At 38.5% G+C, this 18,968-nt stretch overlaps 1 protein-coding gene across 1 annotated transcript; it reads left to right on the forward strand.

The window, feature by feature from the left end:
• Window positions 1-2,026: 2,026 nt before the first annotated feature.
• On the forward strand, window positions 2,027-15,046 carry LOC141793917 (cadherin-related family member 2-like). The gene is made up of 25 exons (XM_074674790.1): window positions 2,027-2,062; window positions 2,136-2,186; window positions 2,265-2,354; window positions 2,589-2,678; window positions 2,866-2,988; window positions 4,293-4,427; window positions 4,581-4,656; window positions 4,759-4,868; window positions 5,437-5,591; window positions 5,628-5,679; window positions 5,798-5,941; window positions 6,037-6,198; window positions 6,302-6,541; window positions 6,630-6,699; window positions 6,773-7,357; window positions 7,465-7,536; window positions 8,030-8,079; window positions 8,204-8,355; window positions 8,814-8,910; window positions 9,021-9,109; window positions 9,227-9,298; window positions 9,705-9,840; window positions 11,226-11,344; window positions 11,459-11,515; window positions 14,737-15,046. Exons 1-25 carry the CDS (start codon window positions 2,027-2,029, stop codon window positions 15,044-15,046), a joined length of 3,273 nt encoding a protein of 1,090 aa, XP_074530891.1.
• The last annotated feature ends 3,922 nt before the right edge of the window (window positions 15,047-18,968 follow it).

Below are 18,968 nucleotides of genomic sequence, written 5' to 3' on the forward strand. Positions count from 1 at the left end.
TTGGGTTTTCATAATCCTGTTCTTGATCTCTAAAGGCATAAGCTGTCATAATGTTGTTATGTTTAAAAGTGGAACTTCGACTTTTTAAGATGCCTTAAGTTTCTTAGCTTTTACATTTCGGAAAGATGCCTCAAGGTGGAGGAAGAAGCTTGGTAGACTTTAACACTTTGTGCCTGCTTCATGTATTAATAATTAATTGTTATAGCCCCCAGGGGGACAAAGGTCTCTTATGGTATGAGTAAGGAGAAGCTCCCAGGTGAATGTTGGCTGGTAAGTGGGAAGGCTATTGTTTTGGTTTCTTCATCTGATCAATGTTCATGCCACTAACCTTTCCTTGAAGTTAAGCAATGGAGCGGCAAAAGAAAGGAATTGGTGTCTGGATTTTCAAGAGAATTCAAACAAGATTTTCAAGTTTCTGTGCACTCGATCACAATGGAAGTTATGTTTGTGTGTCTGCCTGCTTTTCATGACTGTCAAAGGTCCAATGTAATCAGTCCCTGTGTTGTTGTGGCTCAAACTGGCAAAGTCAGGCTTGTGTTATTGGCCATTTTTGGGTACACCAAATTTGCTTCTGTTTCTTTGCTCATTATCAAGCAACCAGAACATCCTGCAAATTTCTATAAAGACTCTTGGAACCAGAGTGTGAAAGAATGTAACCCTGGACTTTAATGAGCAGCAAAAGGCTCTGCTAGTTGATCCGTAACAATGGGATGGTTTTGTCTCCATAAATTGCTTTTTTGAAAGTAAATAAATAAACAAATCTGCTGCCACACCAAGGTTTGGGTCAAACTGAGGAGTTTCAGGCAACAACCAGATATTCTTGTCTAGCTGTCAAGCTTCCAGCTCAGTTGAAAATCATCTTCCTGAGCCCTTCTGAGAGGATTCACCTCATTGTCAGACATGAGTAATCTGACAAGATCATCAACTGCTGTGTGAGGGCATTCTTCCACATCTCAAATGGGAAACATGCAGATGTGCTTGGTCAGAGTCAGGGTGACTGTACAATATCTTGCTGCCTGCTGCAGTTCTTTATCCACTGTGATAGAGCAACTCCAGGGGAATTCACTTAGTAAAGGAAAAAAAAAGACTGGCAAATAAAACTGTTGGTGTGCTCAATAGATCCTATGTCCACCCTCAGCCCACCTGAAAGTTTGTGGTTTATCTGTTTATTGCTTTCGTGATGATGATGATAATGATGGCGACGTGCCTAATCCTTGACATATGCCCACATTATTATTTCAGTGAGTGAATGTTCAGAGCAGCAATCATGAGTTCACCCTAGACAGGGACCCAAATACAAACAATATCTGAATGATAAGCAACGATACATAGATACAAAACAATAACACATGAACACCAGTATTACCCAGTGCCAGGTCAGTCTGTAAGCAATACCAGAAGATGTATTCATTAGCAAAGTTATAACCAATGGGTGTAAGCTTGTCTTATACACATTGTTGTTTGATGTCTGGCCGAATGTATATTGTCCAATTGGCTTGTTGACAGCTGAAGCGAATGTAAAGTAATAAATTAAGTTTCCCCTCCTTTTGTTGTCGTTTTCAGACATGGGGGAGTTCTCAAGAGGTGTGTTGTTGTACCTGTTGTGTGTTTTCACACAAACTAAAGGTGAGTACTTGGTTCATTTTAATGTTATTCTGTTCAAGTTTATTACTATTAATACGGAGTGGAATAAGTGTGTGTGTTCATTTTTCTTTCAATTTGTTTATGTACAGCAAATACCCCTCCCATTGTCACTGTTTTAGAGTACAGTATGTGCGAGGACATCCCAATCAGTAGGTCAAACGTTCATTTCTGTTTTTATTTTTCCTTTGTAAAATCACACATGAATAATAAAAATATTTATACTCATTCCTCTGTTTCTTTTCTGTAGATGAGGTGGCGTTCACTATAGCTGCAACAGATGCCGACAATGACCCACTGTTTTTTTTTCATGGTGGGATTTTCGCTGCAAACTTTGAAGTTGAGAGAAACACTGGGCGTGTGATAGTCAAAAGACAACCAGATAATGTGGTATGATCTGGAGGGTCGCAGCAACCCCTCAGTACGATGGAGTTTGATTCTGGTGCTCTGTTTGTGAGATTCGACAGCTTACAATTTTTATGTTTTTCTTTCAGATTAGTGATGTGATGTCGTTTACTGTTATTGTCAGCGATGGTGTCCATACGGTGAGTGAAACTTTAACTAATTTCATTGTTTGATTTAAGACCATTGGTAAACTTAATAGCTGTGTAATGTTTTTTCAGATTACACAAGACACAATCATATCATTATTGGACGCCAATGACAACAGACCCATATTTGAAGAGGCATCATATGATTTTTTATTACCAGAAGTAAGTTGAACATGGATACATTTTTGAACATTTACATTTTTCCACTTCAGCATTTGGTCTAATGAACATTTTTCATGTAAAGAAAAATGAAATTAGTTACTCTTATAATCTGTGAGACTTATTTAAGACATTTCTGATTGGTCTACATGCAAAAAAATAAAGTGTATGCATGAAGTCTTTCAGAAAAACTAAAGCCTTTTTTGTTTCTGTTTTTGTTCCAATCGCATTCACCAGAATACTGCTGTGGGGTCGTCTCTGTTCACGGTAAAGGCCAGTGATCAAGACACTGGACTGGCTGGTGTCATTAGTTACAGCATCGGTGAGGTAAGTTTCCCTTGTCAATTATCAATTTTTATGTCATTACAATTGGACTATAATACCACACGCTGATGTCAAGTTGAGTTAAACTATAATGGTTTATTTCAAATTGAAAAAGAGCAAACCAACAGAGACAAAAAGCTAAACATGTTCATGACCTTTCCTTAATCAACATTCCCACTTTATTTTCCAGGTCACCCCGAGCTCAGGAATTGGGCTCTTTGGCATTGTAAATGACACCGGTGAAGTCAGACTACTTGGAAACCTGAATAACACTGGGCTGAGCACTTTCTATTCTTTGCAGATTAATGCGACAGTAAGTTTTGTGTTTTGCTTCTACTACCAATTAATTAGAAAATAAATTCTTCCATATCGGAAATGCTGAACGCAACCTAGCTTGTGTTTGTTACTGCTTTACTGCAGAAATATGGGGTGACTGGACTAGTGCTGCTGTGTGAGTTTGTCTAGTAAAATGACAGAATTTCAGGGTGCATTTTGGGGTGAGGCATTTCCAGTTCTGTTGGATGATGTGGTTGTGCTGGCTTCTTAAACACTAACTCATCCCACCACACCCACCACAAACCTAAAACTGTTAGAAAATAGGGGATTCTTAATAAATAAAAAACATTTTTTTTTTTTTTTTATTAAAGGCATACAGTTAGAAAACAATGTTAAAATCAAAGTCAGTTCCTCAGATTCCTGACATTGTGTGAAATGTTTACACAGTTACCACCCTTAGGTTAAATGAGGAACTCTCATTAATATTAGGGCTGAACAATTAATCGATTTTAAACCGACATCGCAATGTAACAGAATGCAGTTTTCAAATCGCAAAGGCTGCAATTAGAAAAAAAAAGTTTCATGTACACAGACCTGGAGGAAATATAGTAACTTGTACTTGTTCTCCCTTAAAACCAGCAAAAGTCAAAATACTTTTTCTTGCTGGCAAAAAAACCCAGTGAGCTACAAAGATCCATCCAGTAGATCGTAGAGCCATACCCCTTGGTCACTTTTTTCTGTATGGTTTGTTACTCTTACTGACAACTGGAGGTCAGTAAAATTTCACAGTGTTCCCTTTTCTTTTTCAATTAAGAAATGCAAAAAAGACTTGTTTTAATGCTTACAGTATCTTTTGTTGGTTAGTCATACCATAAAACGACTTAAAAATTGTGTTAAGTGAACAATGCAGAAAATAATCGTCCCCCCCAAAAAAATCATATGCTAAATCGCAATCGCAATATTGGTCTAAAAAAAATCGCACTTACATTATTTTAATATTCAAATCATCTTTCCAAACCAAATGCAATCTACAGCCAAATATGATAAACCTGTCATGATGAGCGTCTGGTGACTTCAGCAGTGAACTTTTGCTCTTGACTTCTTAACTGGTTTTATGTTGTCTTGTTCCCAGTGTGTCTGGAGTGTTTTTGCTGAGATATTTGTGCGTGTTTTGTTGAGTGTGAAACTTTTCATAGTCCTATTCTTATCATGCATATTTTCTACAATTACCCTCTCAGATATTTTTAATATAAATATACATACTGCTGCAATAATGACCATTGTAAATCTTCAAGGAAAGCAGATGTATGTATTTTTTTTTCTTTTTCTTCTAAAAAACAGGATGGTGGAGGTCGTTGCTATTTTAATGAGACCATTTACCTCTCAAGTGTTACCTATGCCTATATTACGGTTGAGGGAGGCCTGCAATTCATCGGTGTTCCATACGTGGGGAGCATTGAAGAAAATTCTCCTTTGGTAAGTGATAAATAGAAACAGAACAGAAGTAGTTCGTAGTTAGGTAACGGAAACATATTCTTCTGTGTGCAAGTAGTAAGGCTGCCCTTGGTTTTGTGTGAACAGGAAATCTGACTCCATTTCCTGTCCTCCATTTTTTTTTTAACCTTTCAGGGAACATTTGTCCTTAATGTGACTGCTGCTAGCCAGAACACAGGGGAAGATTATAAAATCACCTACAGCATTGAAGGTTAGCCTCCAAACTAAAACAACAAAAGAAAAAATATTTTTCTTCTTCTATGAAGTGATCAAGCGGTAACATATACTTTCTTCTTCCCCTATTGTTGAACAGATGCCACAGTGGACGGCCTGTTTACGATCTCATCAGATGAAGGCATCATATCTGTGCTGTCAGAAATTGACAGAGAGGAATCTGGTGATATTGTAGTGCTGACTATTGAGGTTTGTGTTTTTAAACTCATCAGTTTACTCCTCTGCTCTAATTTTTGTGTGTCAGATTTAGTGTCTGCCTGGAAAATCAACAAGTTTGCACAATGTCTTTGAGCCCATTGTGTTTCAAAATAACTACTACACACTTAAATGCACCATATTTACAACCCTATCTCTTCAGCTTTAATTTGAAAACAAGGTCCCTTCCATCCTCTCCAAACTTAACTTATTTCAGACAAGCCAAGTAGACGAAGAAGTAAAGATGATTATCCATCAACACATCCACCTAGTATTGAGCATAGCTTTAGTTCATGCAGGCCACAAAGTTGAGCTCATCCCACAGATCATCAGCTGAACATATCAGCCAGCTCCACCAGGTGGTTACATCTACCCATTTAATCAGCAGGTTGCTGCTTGATTCAAATATGAAAGAGAAGGGAGGTGTACTCTCCTCACCTCAGGTATTTGATGAGAGGTATCCTGACCAAAATGTGGGTAAATAGGAGGAACTAGAAAATAGAACCTAAAAACTTAAACCGCATATATTTGCATAACAAAGTTATCATTTGTTCTCCTTTAGGCCACTGAGTCGAATCTAAACATCCACGGGGTCCATTCCAAAGTCAGAACAAGAGTACAGATCAGCATAATTGATGTCAACGACAACAAGCCAGAGTTTTACAAGTGTGGATATTCCTGTGTGAAAGAAACTCACTTCACAGAGGAGGTCTATGAGCACTGGACCATATATCCTCAGTTTTTCTTAAAAAGGACCATATATCCTCATATTTTCTTAAACATGACCATCAGAGACCTGGACAAGGTAAGAAAACACAATAATTGACAAAGAGATGAGGTTTTTTTGTGAAATACGGTATTAGCAGCTCAACTTGACATCTAAAAAACGATCGTAAATGACCATCTCTCTTGGTTTTTCAAAGCATGCCCTCAATAAATTGACCCTGGGAGGAGCCGACAAAGACGTGTTTTCTGTTCCACCTGAGTTCCATAACTGGGAACTTTGGCTCGATGTCAGGCAGCCTGACAAACTGGACTACGAGAAAACACAGCAAATGATTATAGAAGTATGTAGAGAAGAAGGAGACATTTATATCTGAGGTTTGTATCTGTGTCATTGTGAAGCCTGTCTGATGTATGTCTGTGATGTGTTATCATACAGGTGATTGCCACAGATCAGGATGATACCAGCCTCCACTCCACAGCTACAGTTACTATCAACATCAAGGATGTAAATGACAACAGCCCCAAGTTCCCACAGGCCACGTACAGGCTGAATGTGACTGAACATGCTGATTTTGGGACAGTCGTGGCCAACATTACTGTAAGTCTTTCCCTGTCTCACATAAAGCATGTTCAGAATATAGTCAAGCTTTTTCAAAAACATGGACAAATAGCTTTCACAAATATGTTTCTCATTTGGACAGGCCACTGATGCAGACGACCCTGACACAGCAAACAGTCAGATAATGTTCAGCATTGAGGAAAGCAAGTACAGCGACAACTTCACAATCGACCCAGACACTGGAGTACTGAGAAATAGCGGTGAGCTGGATCGTGAGGCCCTGGACCCAGAGCTTGATGGAAAGATTGAACTAAATGTCACTGCCACTGACAAGGGTACTCCCCCCCTGTCCACCTCAGTCCCTGTTACCATTGAAGTTGAGGTGAGGCTTCAGCAGGTTAGATATTAATCTGCACTGATGCTGCTGCTCCTTCTGGAAATGGTAACTGTTTCCTTTTGATGCTTCACAGGATATCAATGATAACAAACCACAGTTTGCAGAGGCCTCTTACCAATTCTCAGTCAAAGAAGGAGAAAAAGGTATTTATATGTGCAAAGCCTTTCAGTGTTGATGTTTGTGTGTCTGGATTTAATGACTGTTTCCTCTGATCAGGTGCATTTGTGGGCTCTGTCACTGCTGAGGATTTGGACCAAACCAGTTACTTTAACCGCATTTCTTTTGGCATTGTTGGTGGAAGCTTTGGCAGCTTCATCATCCGCACTTATGAAATGGAGCGTGGTTACAGGGGGAACATCACCGTGGACCCTGAAATCCATCTGGACTATGAGAGTGAACGCAAGCAGTTTACACTGCGAGTGGAGGCAGCAGACCTGGAGCTATTGAGCGCTGAAGTGACGGTGGTCGTGAATGTGGAGGATGTGAACGATGAGCGACCAGAGTTCTTGCCAACACCAACCGTTAGCGTAAAGGAGAACACCACCATCATGGAGGCTGTTGGGAGATTTACAGCAGAGGACAAAGACACAAACCACTCTCTGGTCTACGAGCTGGAGTCCATCGAATGCAGATGTGACGGTTCTATGAAACCCTGCAATTACTTCATCGTGGATCCTACAGGGGAAGTCAGAGTCAACCCAGAGGTCACGGTGGATTATGAAGAATGTGAGCAGGTGGTGCTGGAGGCTCAGGTTGTGGATTTGTTCACAGAGAAAGGAGAAAACAACAGTGCTACACCAGGTCTGCACTTGTTTATTTGCAAAGAAATCAACTTTTGAATCATAAACACTGCCAAACATATTCAAAAATCACCAAAGTTAACTTGATTTTTTTCAATTTTTTTTCAGGACGAATGGAGATCAACATCGAAGACATCAACGACAACATCCCAGAATTCATTTTTTCAGATTATGTGTTTGGTGAGTAATAATTAATGATTAGATTAGATTAATTCACTGAACCTGAGTGGTTTTTTTTTTTTTACTTATGATCCCTTGACACAAGGCTTGTCTGCCCATGACCAATTTACACTCCTTGCTCATGATTGGTCTGTTCAACCTGAAACTGACATCTTTGTTGAAAAAAAAAACAACTTGTTTGATTAGAATCTTTAGTGACCCCACCCTACATGTCCCTCTTGACAAGAGGGACATGTAGGGTGGGATCAGGTGGTGATAAGTATGTCATCCAGTTTGTAACAAAATGAAAAAAATAATACTGCTATTATTAGAAGCTGTGGTGAGAATTTAAACTAGATAACCTAAAAAGAGGAGCTGCATAAATTAAGAACCTCATAGCATTAATACAAAGTAATGGGTAACAGGAATTAATTTTATGTCCCCTACTCCAATCACATGTATGTATGTTTTTTCAAACTAAATAACAACACACATATTCTGTCTTTGGATTTAGTTGTGGTGTCAGAAAGTGCAGTTAAAGGCACGTCAGTTGCAGGGGTTGTGGTGAGTATAAAAATAAAATCTGCCATAATCAAAACAGTCAGTAAAAAGTGTCACAATCTCAGTTTGTTTATGGTATGTTAATGCATGAAGTCATGACAATCCTTGTTCCTTTTGCTGCCCTCAGGCTACAGACCGGGACTCTGGAGTGAATCGTCAGATTGAGTTTGAAGTAACAGAGGTCCAGTTTAAAGACAGAGACAATCAAACCATCAACATGAAGCTGCTGTTTGAAGCCGTCACCACACAGCAAAATGAAGTTTATGTGGGAACTATTCAGTGAGTACAAAGTTATCCTTCTTGCTTTCTGTGTTCCAGTTGTGTTTATGTGACATGAGGGGCACTGAGGATGAATTTTAAAGGCAATGCCACCCGTAGGAATTTCACCTCTGAGAAATTCTATTAGTTAAATTGTCTTAGATCATACACAGGTTCGTTAGACCACTAGGCAGAGACAGGAAATACTTACAAAAGCGCTATATTCATTTTATGACAGGTCTTCAAAAAAATCCACAACTTCATAAAACAGCAAAAAGAACCCCAGAATAAAACAGTCCTAAAGTAACTGCATTTGCTACAACACAAAGAGACGCCTCGGTAAGAGTAACGCTCCCAGGTCAGTAGGTGCTAGTGTTCATGGGAGATGTGGTCTTTCTCCAGGTAGTCTACGCAGTCCCTTTAAATCAGTCATATTAAATCTAAATCAAACATGTCAATGTTTCATTCACTTTCCACAGAACGACTGAAGAGCTCGATGTGTCTCTGAAAGGAAAGTATTTGGTAACAGTTACAGCAACTGATGCCGGAGATCTTTCCACCAGCACAGTGCTGGAGGTGAGTGATTAAATTAAATCATGGAGGAGGAATTTTTTTTCCTGTGACTGGTCATTTAGAAGAAGAAAAAAACGATGGTCCATGTTAATTCTGCTGTCACAATTTTGCAGATATTAACAGCTGAAAGGTCGACTGTAGTTGTTCTTGAATTTTCATCCTCTGAAGAGGAGGTTATGAAAAACCTCACTGACATCATCAGGTACACTAATACATGAATTTAAAACTTTGATTTTGCCTTTAAAGATTTTTTCTCTTCATCTGGTTCACACATGAGTTCACCTTGTTCCTCTTTGACTTGATTTTTCTCTGTTTCCAGGGAGCTGAGTGCTGCTACTGAGGCTACAGTTGAAATTGTTAATATCAGACCTGTTGCTGATAGAAAATCCAGGCAAGTTTATTTTCTCCCTCATCTTATATCTCAACCATCATACATTCAAAACAATAATGAAGTTTGTTAGTTAAAAAAAACCTTGATTATTTAATAGTAGTTGTTGTTGAGAGGGACCTAAAATAATTTCCAGCTTCTGATTTTAACACAGATGTGACAGAGTTTCTTTTTAAACTCACTGTTCTGTTTTAGAAATGTAATGTTGGGGCGCTGGGCATGCTAGCAGCTCCTAGGTTTCTCTCATTCCTGTATTCCTGTGTCACTGTGTGTTTCTTAAATGTTTAGAAGGGATGTGACCAAAATGAAATTTCCCCTCCGGGATCAATACAGTATTCTTATTCTGATCCAGATATTTGAAGATAAATCTTCTTTCTCAGTGTGTAAGTGAGTTGAATTCTGCTCTCAGGTCTTCAGGTGGAACGATCATTGTGGCATATTTTATTGACTCCAATGGGACGGCTCTCACAGCTGATGAGGTGGAAAACAAGATCTCTAAATCTGAACATTATGACGCACTGAAAGAACTTGGACTCGTACAAATTGTAAGTAGAAATAAAGTTATTTCAAAATTTTTCTCTTGTTATACATTTTGCCTTTCAGATTAATTTAGAATGTAATTGAAACTCTGTCTTTTAATGTTTTGGAGCAGCTATATTACACAATTTTTGACTGTACTTGGTTACATTTCTGACTGAAAAATTTAACTGCTAAATCTTAATCATATCAAAAAGGTCAGCAGTGCTGGTATTTTACTTAGTTATGTTAAGGAGTATAAGTTTTGGTGTAATTTGTAAAGGAAACTTCCTAAACTGGGATAGATCTTATTAATTCTGACAAATACACATCCCAACAGGTTAACAGATATGTTCTGACAATACTTATTTTGAACATGTTAACAACAAACAAACAAAAACATATGTAGAAATCTCAGAAAGTAGCACCATCCACTGACTCCTTTGTTATAAGACGCAGGCTCTTACCTGTTACTGTGTAGCTCCTAGTGATGGCAAACATAGATGATAAGTTGTGCTATTTAAAAATAGCCCACTATTACATTCATTTTTAATCTTTATTAATGTTATCAATTAGTGAGATAGAGTGTTGTAATTCTGATTTATTCCCACTGGCAAATTTTTATCATATCATCCACAGCTCTGTATAGTTTAACTTATATTTTTGTGTTAATTTGAAAAGTGACTCCTCACTTTTTTAGTTTTCAATACAAAACATTTTACACTCTTCACACATCTTACAATGACACCAGTAGCTGTTTGTTTCAGGTTAAGCTATCTTTGAGAGATAACTTCTAAAGTGAGCTGCTTATTTTATTCACATTAAAGCTGACCCTAGAAGGTTTATAATTCAGGTACCTGCATTTGAAATGTCTGCTGTTTGTAAATTTATATGATTTTTTTTTTTTTTTCATTTTAATGGTTCTGATTGTTTGATGTAGAATTGTTCTCAGAGTCTCGCATTGTTTTAGATACCATGTTCTTGTTCTTAATGCTCAGTCAACTTGCAGGGTTTAAAGTCCATAGGTTTCAAGTTTCATTATCAGTTCATATTGTTGATCCAAGTCTGTAGTTACTGTATAGATATAAAGAAACGTAGCTGTCACAGCTTTTCACAAGCTTGTCATTGTTTATTTATCTTTATAATATCCCATGGTTTTGTGTCTCCAGTTAATCCTTAAGATATGTCAAGTTTGTATTGTGGGTTCTTAAATCTTAAATGCAAAACTATATATATATATATATATATATATATATATATATATATATATATATATATATATATATATATATATATATATATATATATATATATATATATATATATATATATATATATATATATATATATATACATATATAAAGCTGCACCAAGCTCTGCTGTTGGTAATTGAGGATTCTTGTGCTTGTTTCAGGGGTCACTTCCTGGGCCTGAACCATCTAATTCACTGTTAATTTTTGTGCTTGGCACACTGGCTGGTATTACTGTTGTGTTGGCTGGCCTCACCACTACTGTCATTTACACTTACAAAAGGTGAGCAGGGCGACTTGGAACAAAACATGTTGGGGGTGAAAGAAATAAAAAAGATGAATACATGCATGAACTACCAATGTGTCAGTTTTGATCTGCACATCTCTCTCTCTACAGACGCATGCGGGATCAGAAGGAAGTTAAAGAGTCAGATGCAGATGCAGACAGAGAAAGGTAAAAAAAAAAAAATCTTGTGTGTGACTTCTCACCATTCATGTTGTTATGACTTTTTATTTTCAATATCTGTTTGATTGAGGACTTTAGGACTGAGCTGGTTATGAAGAACACTTAGACTAATGTGGCTGTCTTTTTATGATCTTAAAAAGCAAAAAAGACCATAAACAGGAGTTACCTTTCCTATGTAGTGATTTTTAGAGTCTGCCAGTTGACTCAATGCGTACTGCTGTCACAGCCTGTTTGAAATTTTTTGCATCAAAGATTCTCAATGATACATTTGACTTTAAAGATCACAGGATGAAAATGTATTTGGTCAGCAATCTAATACATGTACAAGAGAAAATCAGCAAAGACTGCTTTTTCCACTGGGGGTGCAAAAAGTTTAAACTAAGCTAATTGGACAGATGTCAATGGGGAACGGCTTCACAAAAGCTGGCAGGGCACTGTTTAGAGTTTAAAATAAAAATCTTCATAGACCTGTGGCTTTTGATAATGACCTGGATGTCAGTTAGTTCACATAGAACTGCTGACAAAACATGAACTAACTGGAGGCTTTGTTCAAATAATATGCATATTTTTAATGTGCTATGACTCCTTCTATAAAATTAACTAAATACACAGTTAAAAGATAAATTAATATTCACAGTATAAATCTCTCTCTTACTTTCCTTGTGATATCATTAAATGGAGCATGCACCTGCTTCTTTAGACTTTATAAGATATATTTTTGGCAGTCCAGTTTGTTTGTGATTGTTACATTTTGTCACAATTGATATGTGTTTTTTTCTGTAAAAATGCTGATATGACTCACAACAGAAATGATCTCTTGAAAATATTTAATTGTGTTGAGATTTTCTCATTTGTTTCCCATTCAGCTACAATTCCATTGATCACTTTTGGAACTTTAAAACAAAGTGAAACCCGTCATGGTGAGTTTGCTTTTTAAAGTCTTTACTTTTTTCACTGAACACGTTTTAACCTAAATGTTTCTGCTCTTCATTGTCAGATGATCCAGAGGAAGGAAGCAGAAGAGGACAAAGGATCTCAAGGATACACTGAAATGTATTTATTGCACATTGAGGCTCAAAGAAAGGCTTTGGGAATCATTGCCTGGTTATAAAACCCTGTTTCCAGTGCTTAAGACCTGTGATGGAAACAGTGTGTGCTGACACTCAGCTGGAGACTACAAACAAATGTTGCTTCTGTCACATAACCATCTGGATAACTCAAAGCAGAGATGTGTGATAAACCAGGATCCTAATGCAGGGTTAAAAAAAAAATCAGATTAGTATTGAAAACACAAACAGAACAAAAAAACAATCAAACAAACAAAAAAAAAACACATGAAAATTCACTTGTTGTCAAGTTTTTGATTTTATGAGTACTGTATTAACTGTGTTATGATGCCCCCTGCTGACTGCTTGCAGATGCGTCACATTTTGTTAGTTTGTTACTGAGCTGGACTGTTAAAGGCTGTTGATTGACATTACAAAATGCAAACTTTTAATGAGTTAGAAGTACAGTGCAGTTCGATTAATTTTGACATTTGTAGGGAAGATAAGCCTTCAGATGTATGCTTTTTTTGTTTTTTTGTTTTTTGTTTTTTGTGGGACATGTTTAGGTTTATCCTTTTCTCACATTGATAAAAATACAGAACCTACATGGAGAGCGTCTTGTTCTTCACAGATTTACAGAAATTTACTTCAGTTCATCACAATTTGCTGCAGTCCACAGTTTTTATTTGCACAGGAAAACAAGTGAGTGAGTTTGAAACACGCAGACTGCTGCCACTTCATGTCTTTACTGATACCCCACTCTCTTAAAACCTGGTTTGATAAAGTCAACAAAAACTGTTTGGGGGGATGTTTTGTTCCAAAAGTGAGTGTCACAGAAACGTGTCTTAGTGGACGTTTTGAAAAGTTAACGTCAGGTGGTAGGAAAAAAATCCAAAGAAGATGTAAAACAGGCAGAAAATGTTAAACTTAGCCCAACAAAGAGATTATTTCATAGGTAGAAAAACATCTGAGATGCTGGAAAGTTTCAGGCTTCCAAGTCTCCTGTTTCAAGATTTTGTGTCTTTAAGCTGATTGTCTGCTGACTGATCCTTAATATATCAGGGAAGGCATGTACGAGGATACATTGACCATCATCATCTAACTTGATGCTAAAAAAGAGAAAAAAGTGAATTTCTCAAAGAGTCAAAACATCCATCGAGAAGCTTTTTAACTTTTATTTGAACAAATCAAGAAAGGTAATTCAAAGGTTGTATCTTGCAGGAGGGAATCACTGCACTTTTGTAAACATATTGAGGCATGTTAAAAAATGATTTGCTTTGAAAGATACTTTATTATAAGTCAACAAAATTTAGGTCTAATTGCAGTTGTAGCTTTAAAGAATATACAAATAAAGAAAACATTGCAGAATGTTAATGTAATTTTGACTTTAGATTTTTTTCTTGGCCACTTCTTTCTGTCTGATTTAAGTTTGACATACATGTTGTTGAAATAAAATCTTGTGCTATGATAATGAGTCTTCCTGCAAGCAGCTGATTCTTTGATTGCTTACTAGAATTAAAATGATTGTATCACAAGTGCAAGGTGTAAATACAAGAAACATCAATTTTTTAATAGTAAATGTATGAACACAAGCATCACTAACACAATATTAACCTCTGGTACATTTACACTGGGCTATACCATACAACTGAATCACGAATAAAATACCTGAAATATTGATACAATTAAAACAACAACAACAACAACAACAAAAAAAAAAAAACTATCAGAAGTTATAACTTTTCTCAAATGAGCATTATTGTTTCTTTTTTATGCATTTATCTACTCTCCACAAAAACAAACAAGTCAAAACATTAAAAAGACATACAACAGCCTACAATCATGGTGTTAGAGGAACTCTACTCACATGGATCAAGGTAACTCTTATCTTTCATACATTCAAATCACCTGATTATAGCTCCTGACCATGTGGCCATAAATCATAATCAAAGACAATCGCTCAACAATCACCTTTAGTTGTTTAAAGGTTACATCATTGACAATGTGTTCGAGAGCATCCAAGATGGTGTAGATGTTTTCTATCAGTCAATTAGCTGGCAAAACCAGTGACGACCAGGAACAGACTGTTTGACAACCAAGAACAGAGTGATGACGACTGGAGAAACAAAAGACAGAGTGGAGACTTGGTGTGGGGCAGGGCAGGGTGGCAGCCCAAACCATCCCCTCTGAGAGGAGGAAAGCCATCATAAAGATCCTGAAGCTCATCTGGAGGAGAGGGAAAGTGGTGCAGCAGTGGCAATTTGCTGAAGGAGTCTGGATCCCAAAAGAGGAAGATGCCAAGAACATCGACCACTTCAGGATCATCTCCTTGCTGGGTGTCAAAGGGAGGATTTTTTTCAGCAAAGGTGCAAGACAGCTGACAGACTTCCCCTCCAGTAATGGCTACACTGACACCTCAGTGCAGAAGAGAGGCATTTCTTGGTGGGTTGCCCAGTGCATAAAGGACTGGTAACCCAGCTCATTAGAGAAGCCTGGGAACACAAAGGAGACTGGGCAGCACTCTGGCTCAACCTGGCCAATGCCTACGGCTCCATCATGGACTATTACAGCCAGAAAGTCTCATCAGGGTCAACAACATCAGAGTGGCACAGAGTTGAAGTTGGGATCATCACAGGCTGTACTATCTCTGTGATAATTTTTGCCGTGGTGATGAACTTGATTGTAAAGTCCGCTGAAACTCGGTGCCAGGGCCCAAAGACCAGATCAGGGGTGTGCCAACCACCAATCAGGGTCTTCATGGACCACTTGACTGTTACCACTGAGTCAGTACCAGGGGGTAAGTAGATACTGCACGGGCTGTGGAGACTGTTTGGATGGACAAGCATGAGGCTCATGTCTGTAAAATCAAGGTCACTGGTGCTGAGAAGGGCAAAGTCGTGAACAGGGTCAGCTTCAGCGGCGGAGGGACACCAATCCCAACTGCCTCTGAAAAACCAATGAAGAGCCTTGGCAAGATGTGTAAATGCAGCCTGAAGGATTCAGCATCCGATCAGGAAACCCATCAGGAGCTTGGTTGAGAGTAGTGGACTGGTCAGAGCTTCTTGGGAAGTTCAAGGCTCGGACCCCCTGCCTAGGATACTCTGGCCTTGGCTTGTCGACACAGTTCCTATCTCCATCGGAGAGGGCCTGGAGAGGAAAGTCAGCAGCTTCCTCGGGAGGTGTCAAGGACTGCCTAGGTACCTCAGCAGCATCCACCTCTATGGATGCAACTCCAAACTTCACTTTAAAGAACAGCTGCTGCTCAGAGGGGTTTCTCCAGTTTCTCTGTATTTGCAATTGATCAGATGCTACAAACACAACCCCCAAGTATGTGTGGCTGATTTTGAGTTTCAGTCTTTCACAATCTTGATTTTTACTGTTTTTTTTGTGTCTTATTTGACCAGGTAAAATACCTCTCATGCTTCTCTGATGCTTTTAGATGCTTTGGGGTGAGCAGCGTTGGGCCCAAGCTGCAGCTTGTGAATTTTCACTGTCGCTGGTTTCACCAGCTAAAACTTTTGTATGTTTTGTCCATGAATACAGGTATGGAGATATTTTTCTGTTTTTAAATATTATATTAAGCTGCACATTTGTGTCGTTAGAGCTGCTAAAGTAACTGCATGTTATTTAATTGTGATTTCAATGTTTCGTCAACAATCTAGGGATTTGGAAATAAATTATAAAAAATTGCTGCCATTATTGTTTATTTTATATGTTTTTTTTTTCTCTTTTAAAAAATGTGATTAATTTTTTTGTGTGTCACGAATAACTTAAGGATTATCTAACGTATTTTTGTCAAACAAGAAACACTTCTTAAACCTTGAGCTGCTACATTTCATAGAGATGCCTTAGGACAAAGGGAGAGGCTTGGTAAACTTTAGTACTTTGTTCGTGCTTTATATAATCATTATTTATCTTTATAGGCCCCAGAGAGGCAAAGGTCTCTTGTGGTTACAGTAAGGAGTAGTTCCTGGTGAATGTTGGTCGGTAAGTAAGACTGCTATTGTTTTAGCTTCTACATCTAATATATGTTCATGTGACCAACTTTTCCGTGAAGTTGAGCCAAAAGAAAGGAATTGGTGTTTCGTTTTTCTAGAGAATTGTAATAAGATTTTCAATTTTATATGTTCTCGATCACAATGACAGGTATGTGTGTTTGTCTACTGTCAAATATCCAACGTTATCAGTTCCTGTTGATCTGTGTTGTGGCTCAAACTGGCAAAGTCAGGCTTATGTAATCGGCCGTTTTGGGTACACCGAATTTTCTAAGTGCTAAAGCTTCTTTGCTCATTTGTAAGGAAATCAGTACATCTTGAAAATTTCTATAAAGACTCAAAAACCAGAGTGTAATAGAATGTTACCCTGGACTTCAATGAGCAGCAAAGTGCTCTGTTAGTTGATCACAGTTTTGACCATGGTTTTGGTCAAAACTTGTGAGCGTGAAACATCAACCTGCTTTTAAATGAGATTTCCTTGTCAGGCTTTAAGTTCACAGCTCAGCTGAATGTTCACAGGGTCTCATAATGGGAAACATATAGATATGCTTAATTTAATCAAGGATGACAATAGAATATCCAATTGGCTGCTACAGTTTATTATCTTCTGTTACTGAGGAGCTTTGCTTAAAAAAGAAAAAACCAAGACAGGCATATGAATGAGTTTGTGTGCTCTGTACATCCTTCATCTACCCACAGCCCAGCTGAAAGTTTGTAACATGTTTGTAACATGACAGGATTTCAAGGTATATTTTGGGGAGATATGTGTTTGGCTTAGAGGCCTCAGTATTTCAGCTTTATTTTTTGTGGAAAAAGTGGTCGTGCAGGTTTCTTAAATAGTAACTAACTGGCTGCACATTGTGATGTGTGATAGTCCAATTAGTTTTTTTTTTTTTTTTTTTTTACAAAAGAGTCTTTCTCAAAGAAAACCTCTCTATGTTTCCACTGTCTCCCTGAAGACATTTCAGTGGGTTAATGCTATCACGTGAAGATAGAGAAAGTTCATTAAAAGTTATCTGCACAGAGACGTATTTAAAAAAGCCCTTTCCTCATGATGTGTATTGGAGCTGCCTATACTTTGTTTTAAGTAAGTTGTTATAACATACAACACATCCAGTGTGGGAATCGCTGCTACAAACCACACCAGTGGTTGTTAATCTACATTTCTCTGATCTATGTTGCAAAACTGGCATTTTCTAATTCAAATTCTGTTAATTAAGTCATGTGTTAGTGTCCAAGCTACTTTATTAAAAATGACATTTCTGTCATTATGTCACAGTTCGGAGGGAACCCAAGTGCAGATTTAATAGAAGACAAAAATCAGGAAAAAACAGTTCTTTAATAAATAAATCCAAAACGGTCCGACACAGTCTTTACAAAATCCAAAACGATACAAAAGTCTATACAAAATCCAAAATGATCCAAAAAAGTCTTAACAAAATCCAAAACGGGAGAAACTGGCAGAGCAAAACCCCAGGCAGAGGGCTGGTGCAAGGCAGACACAAACACACGAACTGGCAAAAACAACAGAAACTGGCTGAGTTAAGTACTGGTTGGTGATTAGAAGACAAGGAACAGGTGTGATCATGAGTGTGAACAGGAAGGTGGAGTCCAGGAGCAGCTACAGAAATGTCCATTAGAGGGAGCAGAAGAATGAGCAGGAGGGTGGGGGCTAGGAGGAGCAGACAGCTCCAGCAGTGTCCATGACAGTACCCTCCCCTCAACGAACGCCTCCAGGCGTCCTCTTGGGCTGGTCAGGGTGCAACAGATGAAACTCCCTAATGAGTGCAGGATCCCGTATGTCTCTGGCAGGAACCCAAGACCTTTCTTCAGGACCGTAGCCCTCCCAGTCCACCAGATACTGTATGCCCCTTCCCTTGCGCCGAGACTTTAAGAGTCTTTTGACCGTGAACACTTCTTCACCATTGATGAGCCGGGGTGGAGGAGGAGGGTTGGCGGGTGGGTTGAGTGTGCTTGTTTGAACAGGCTTGATGCAGGAGACATGGAATGTGGGGTGGATTCTCCGAAGAGTCTGGGGTAACTGCAGACGAACAGCAGAGGGGTTAATAATCTTGGACACAGGAAATGGACCAACAAACCTGGGTGTCAGCTTCCTAGAAACAGTTCGCAGTGGTATGTTCCTGGATGATAGCCACACCCTTTGTCCTGCCCGGTATTGAGGGGCAGCAGAACGTTTGCGGTCAGCCTGTTCCTTGAACCGAGCAGAAGATTGCAGGAGTCTGGCTCGGGCACGGTGCCAGACACGATGACATCTGCGAACAAAAGCCTGGGCAGAAGGCACAAGAGTCTCCTCCTCTTGAGATGGAAACAGTGGTGGTTGGTAACCAAAACAGACTTGAAATGGGGATAACCCAGTAGATGTGACAGGCAAAGAATTAT

The sequence above is a fragment of the Halichoeres trimaculatus genome, unplaced genomic scaffold, assembly GCF_033239565.1.
Source record: "Halichoeres trimaculatus isolate MK-OKI-2021-1 unplaced genomic scaffold, fHalTri1.1 fHalTri1_scaffold_7, whole genome shotgun sequence".
Classification (NCBI taxonomy): domain Eukaryota; kingdom Metazoa; phylum Chordata; class Actinopteri; order Labriformes; family Labridae; genus Halichoeres; species Halichoeres trimaculatus.

Bases quoted from the DNA above. Each gene is read 5' to 3' on its own strand.
- LOC141793917 (XM_074674790.1), top strand. From the start codon at position 2,027: ATGTGGTATGATCTGGAGGGTCGCAGCAACCCCTCA. The intron at 2,063-2,135 runs GTACGATGGAGT...TTTTTCTTTCAG, and splicing joins AGGGTCGCAGCAACCCCTCA to ATTAGTGATGTGATGTCGTT. The intron at 6,199-6,301 runs GTAAGTCTTTCC...TCATTTGGACAG, and splicing joins CAGTCGTGGCCAACATTACT to GCCACTGATGCAGACGACCC.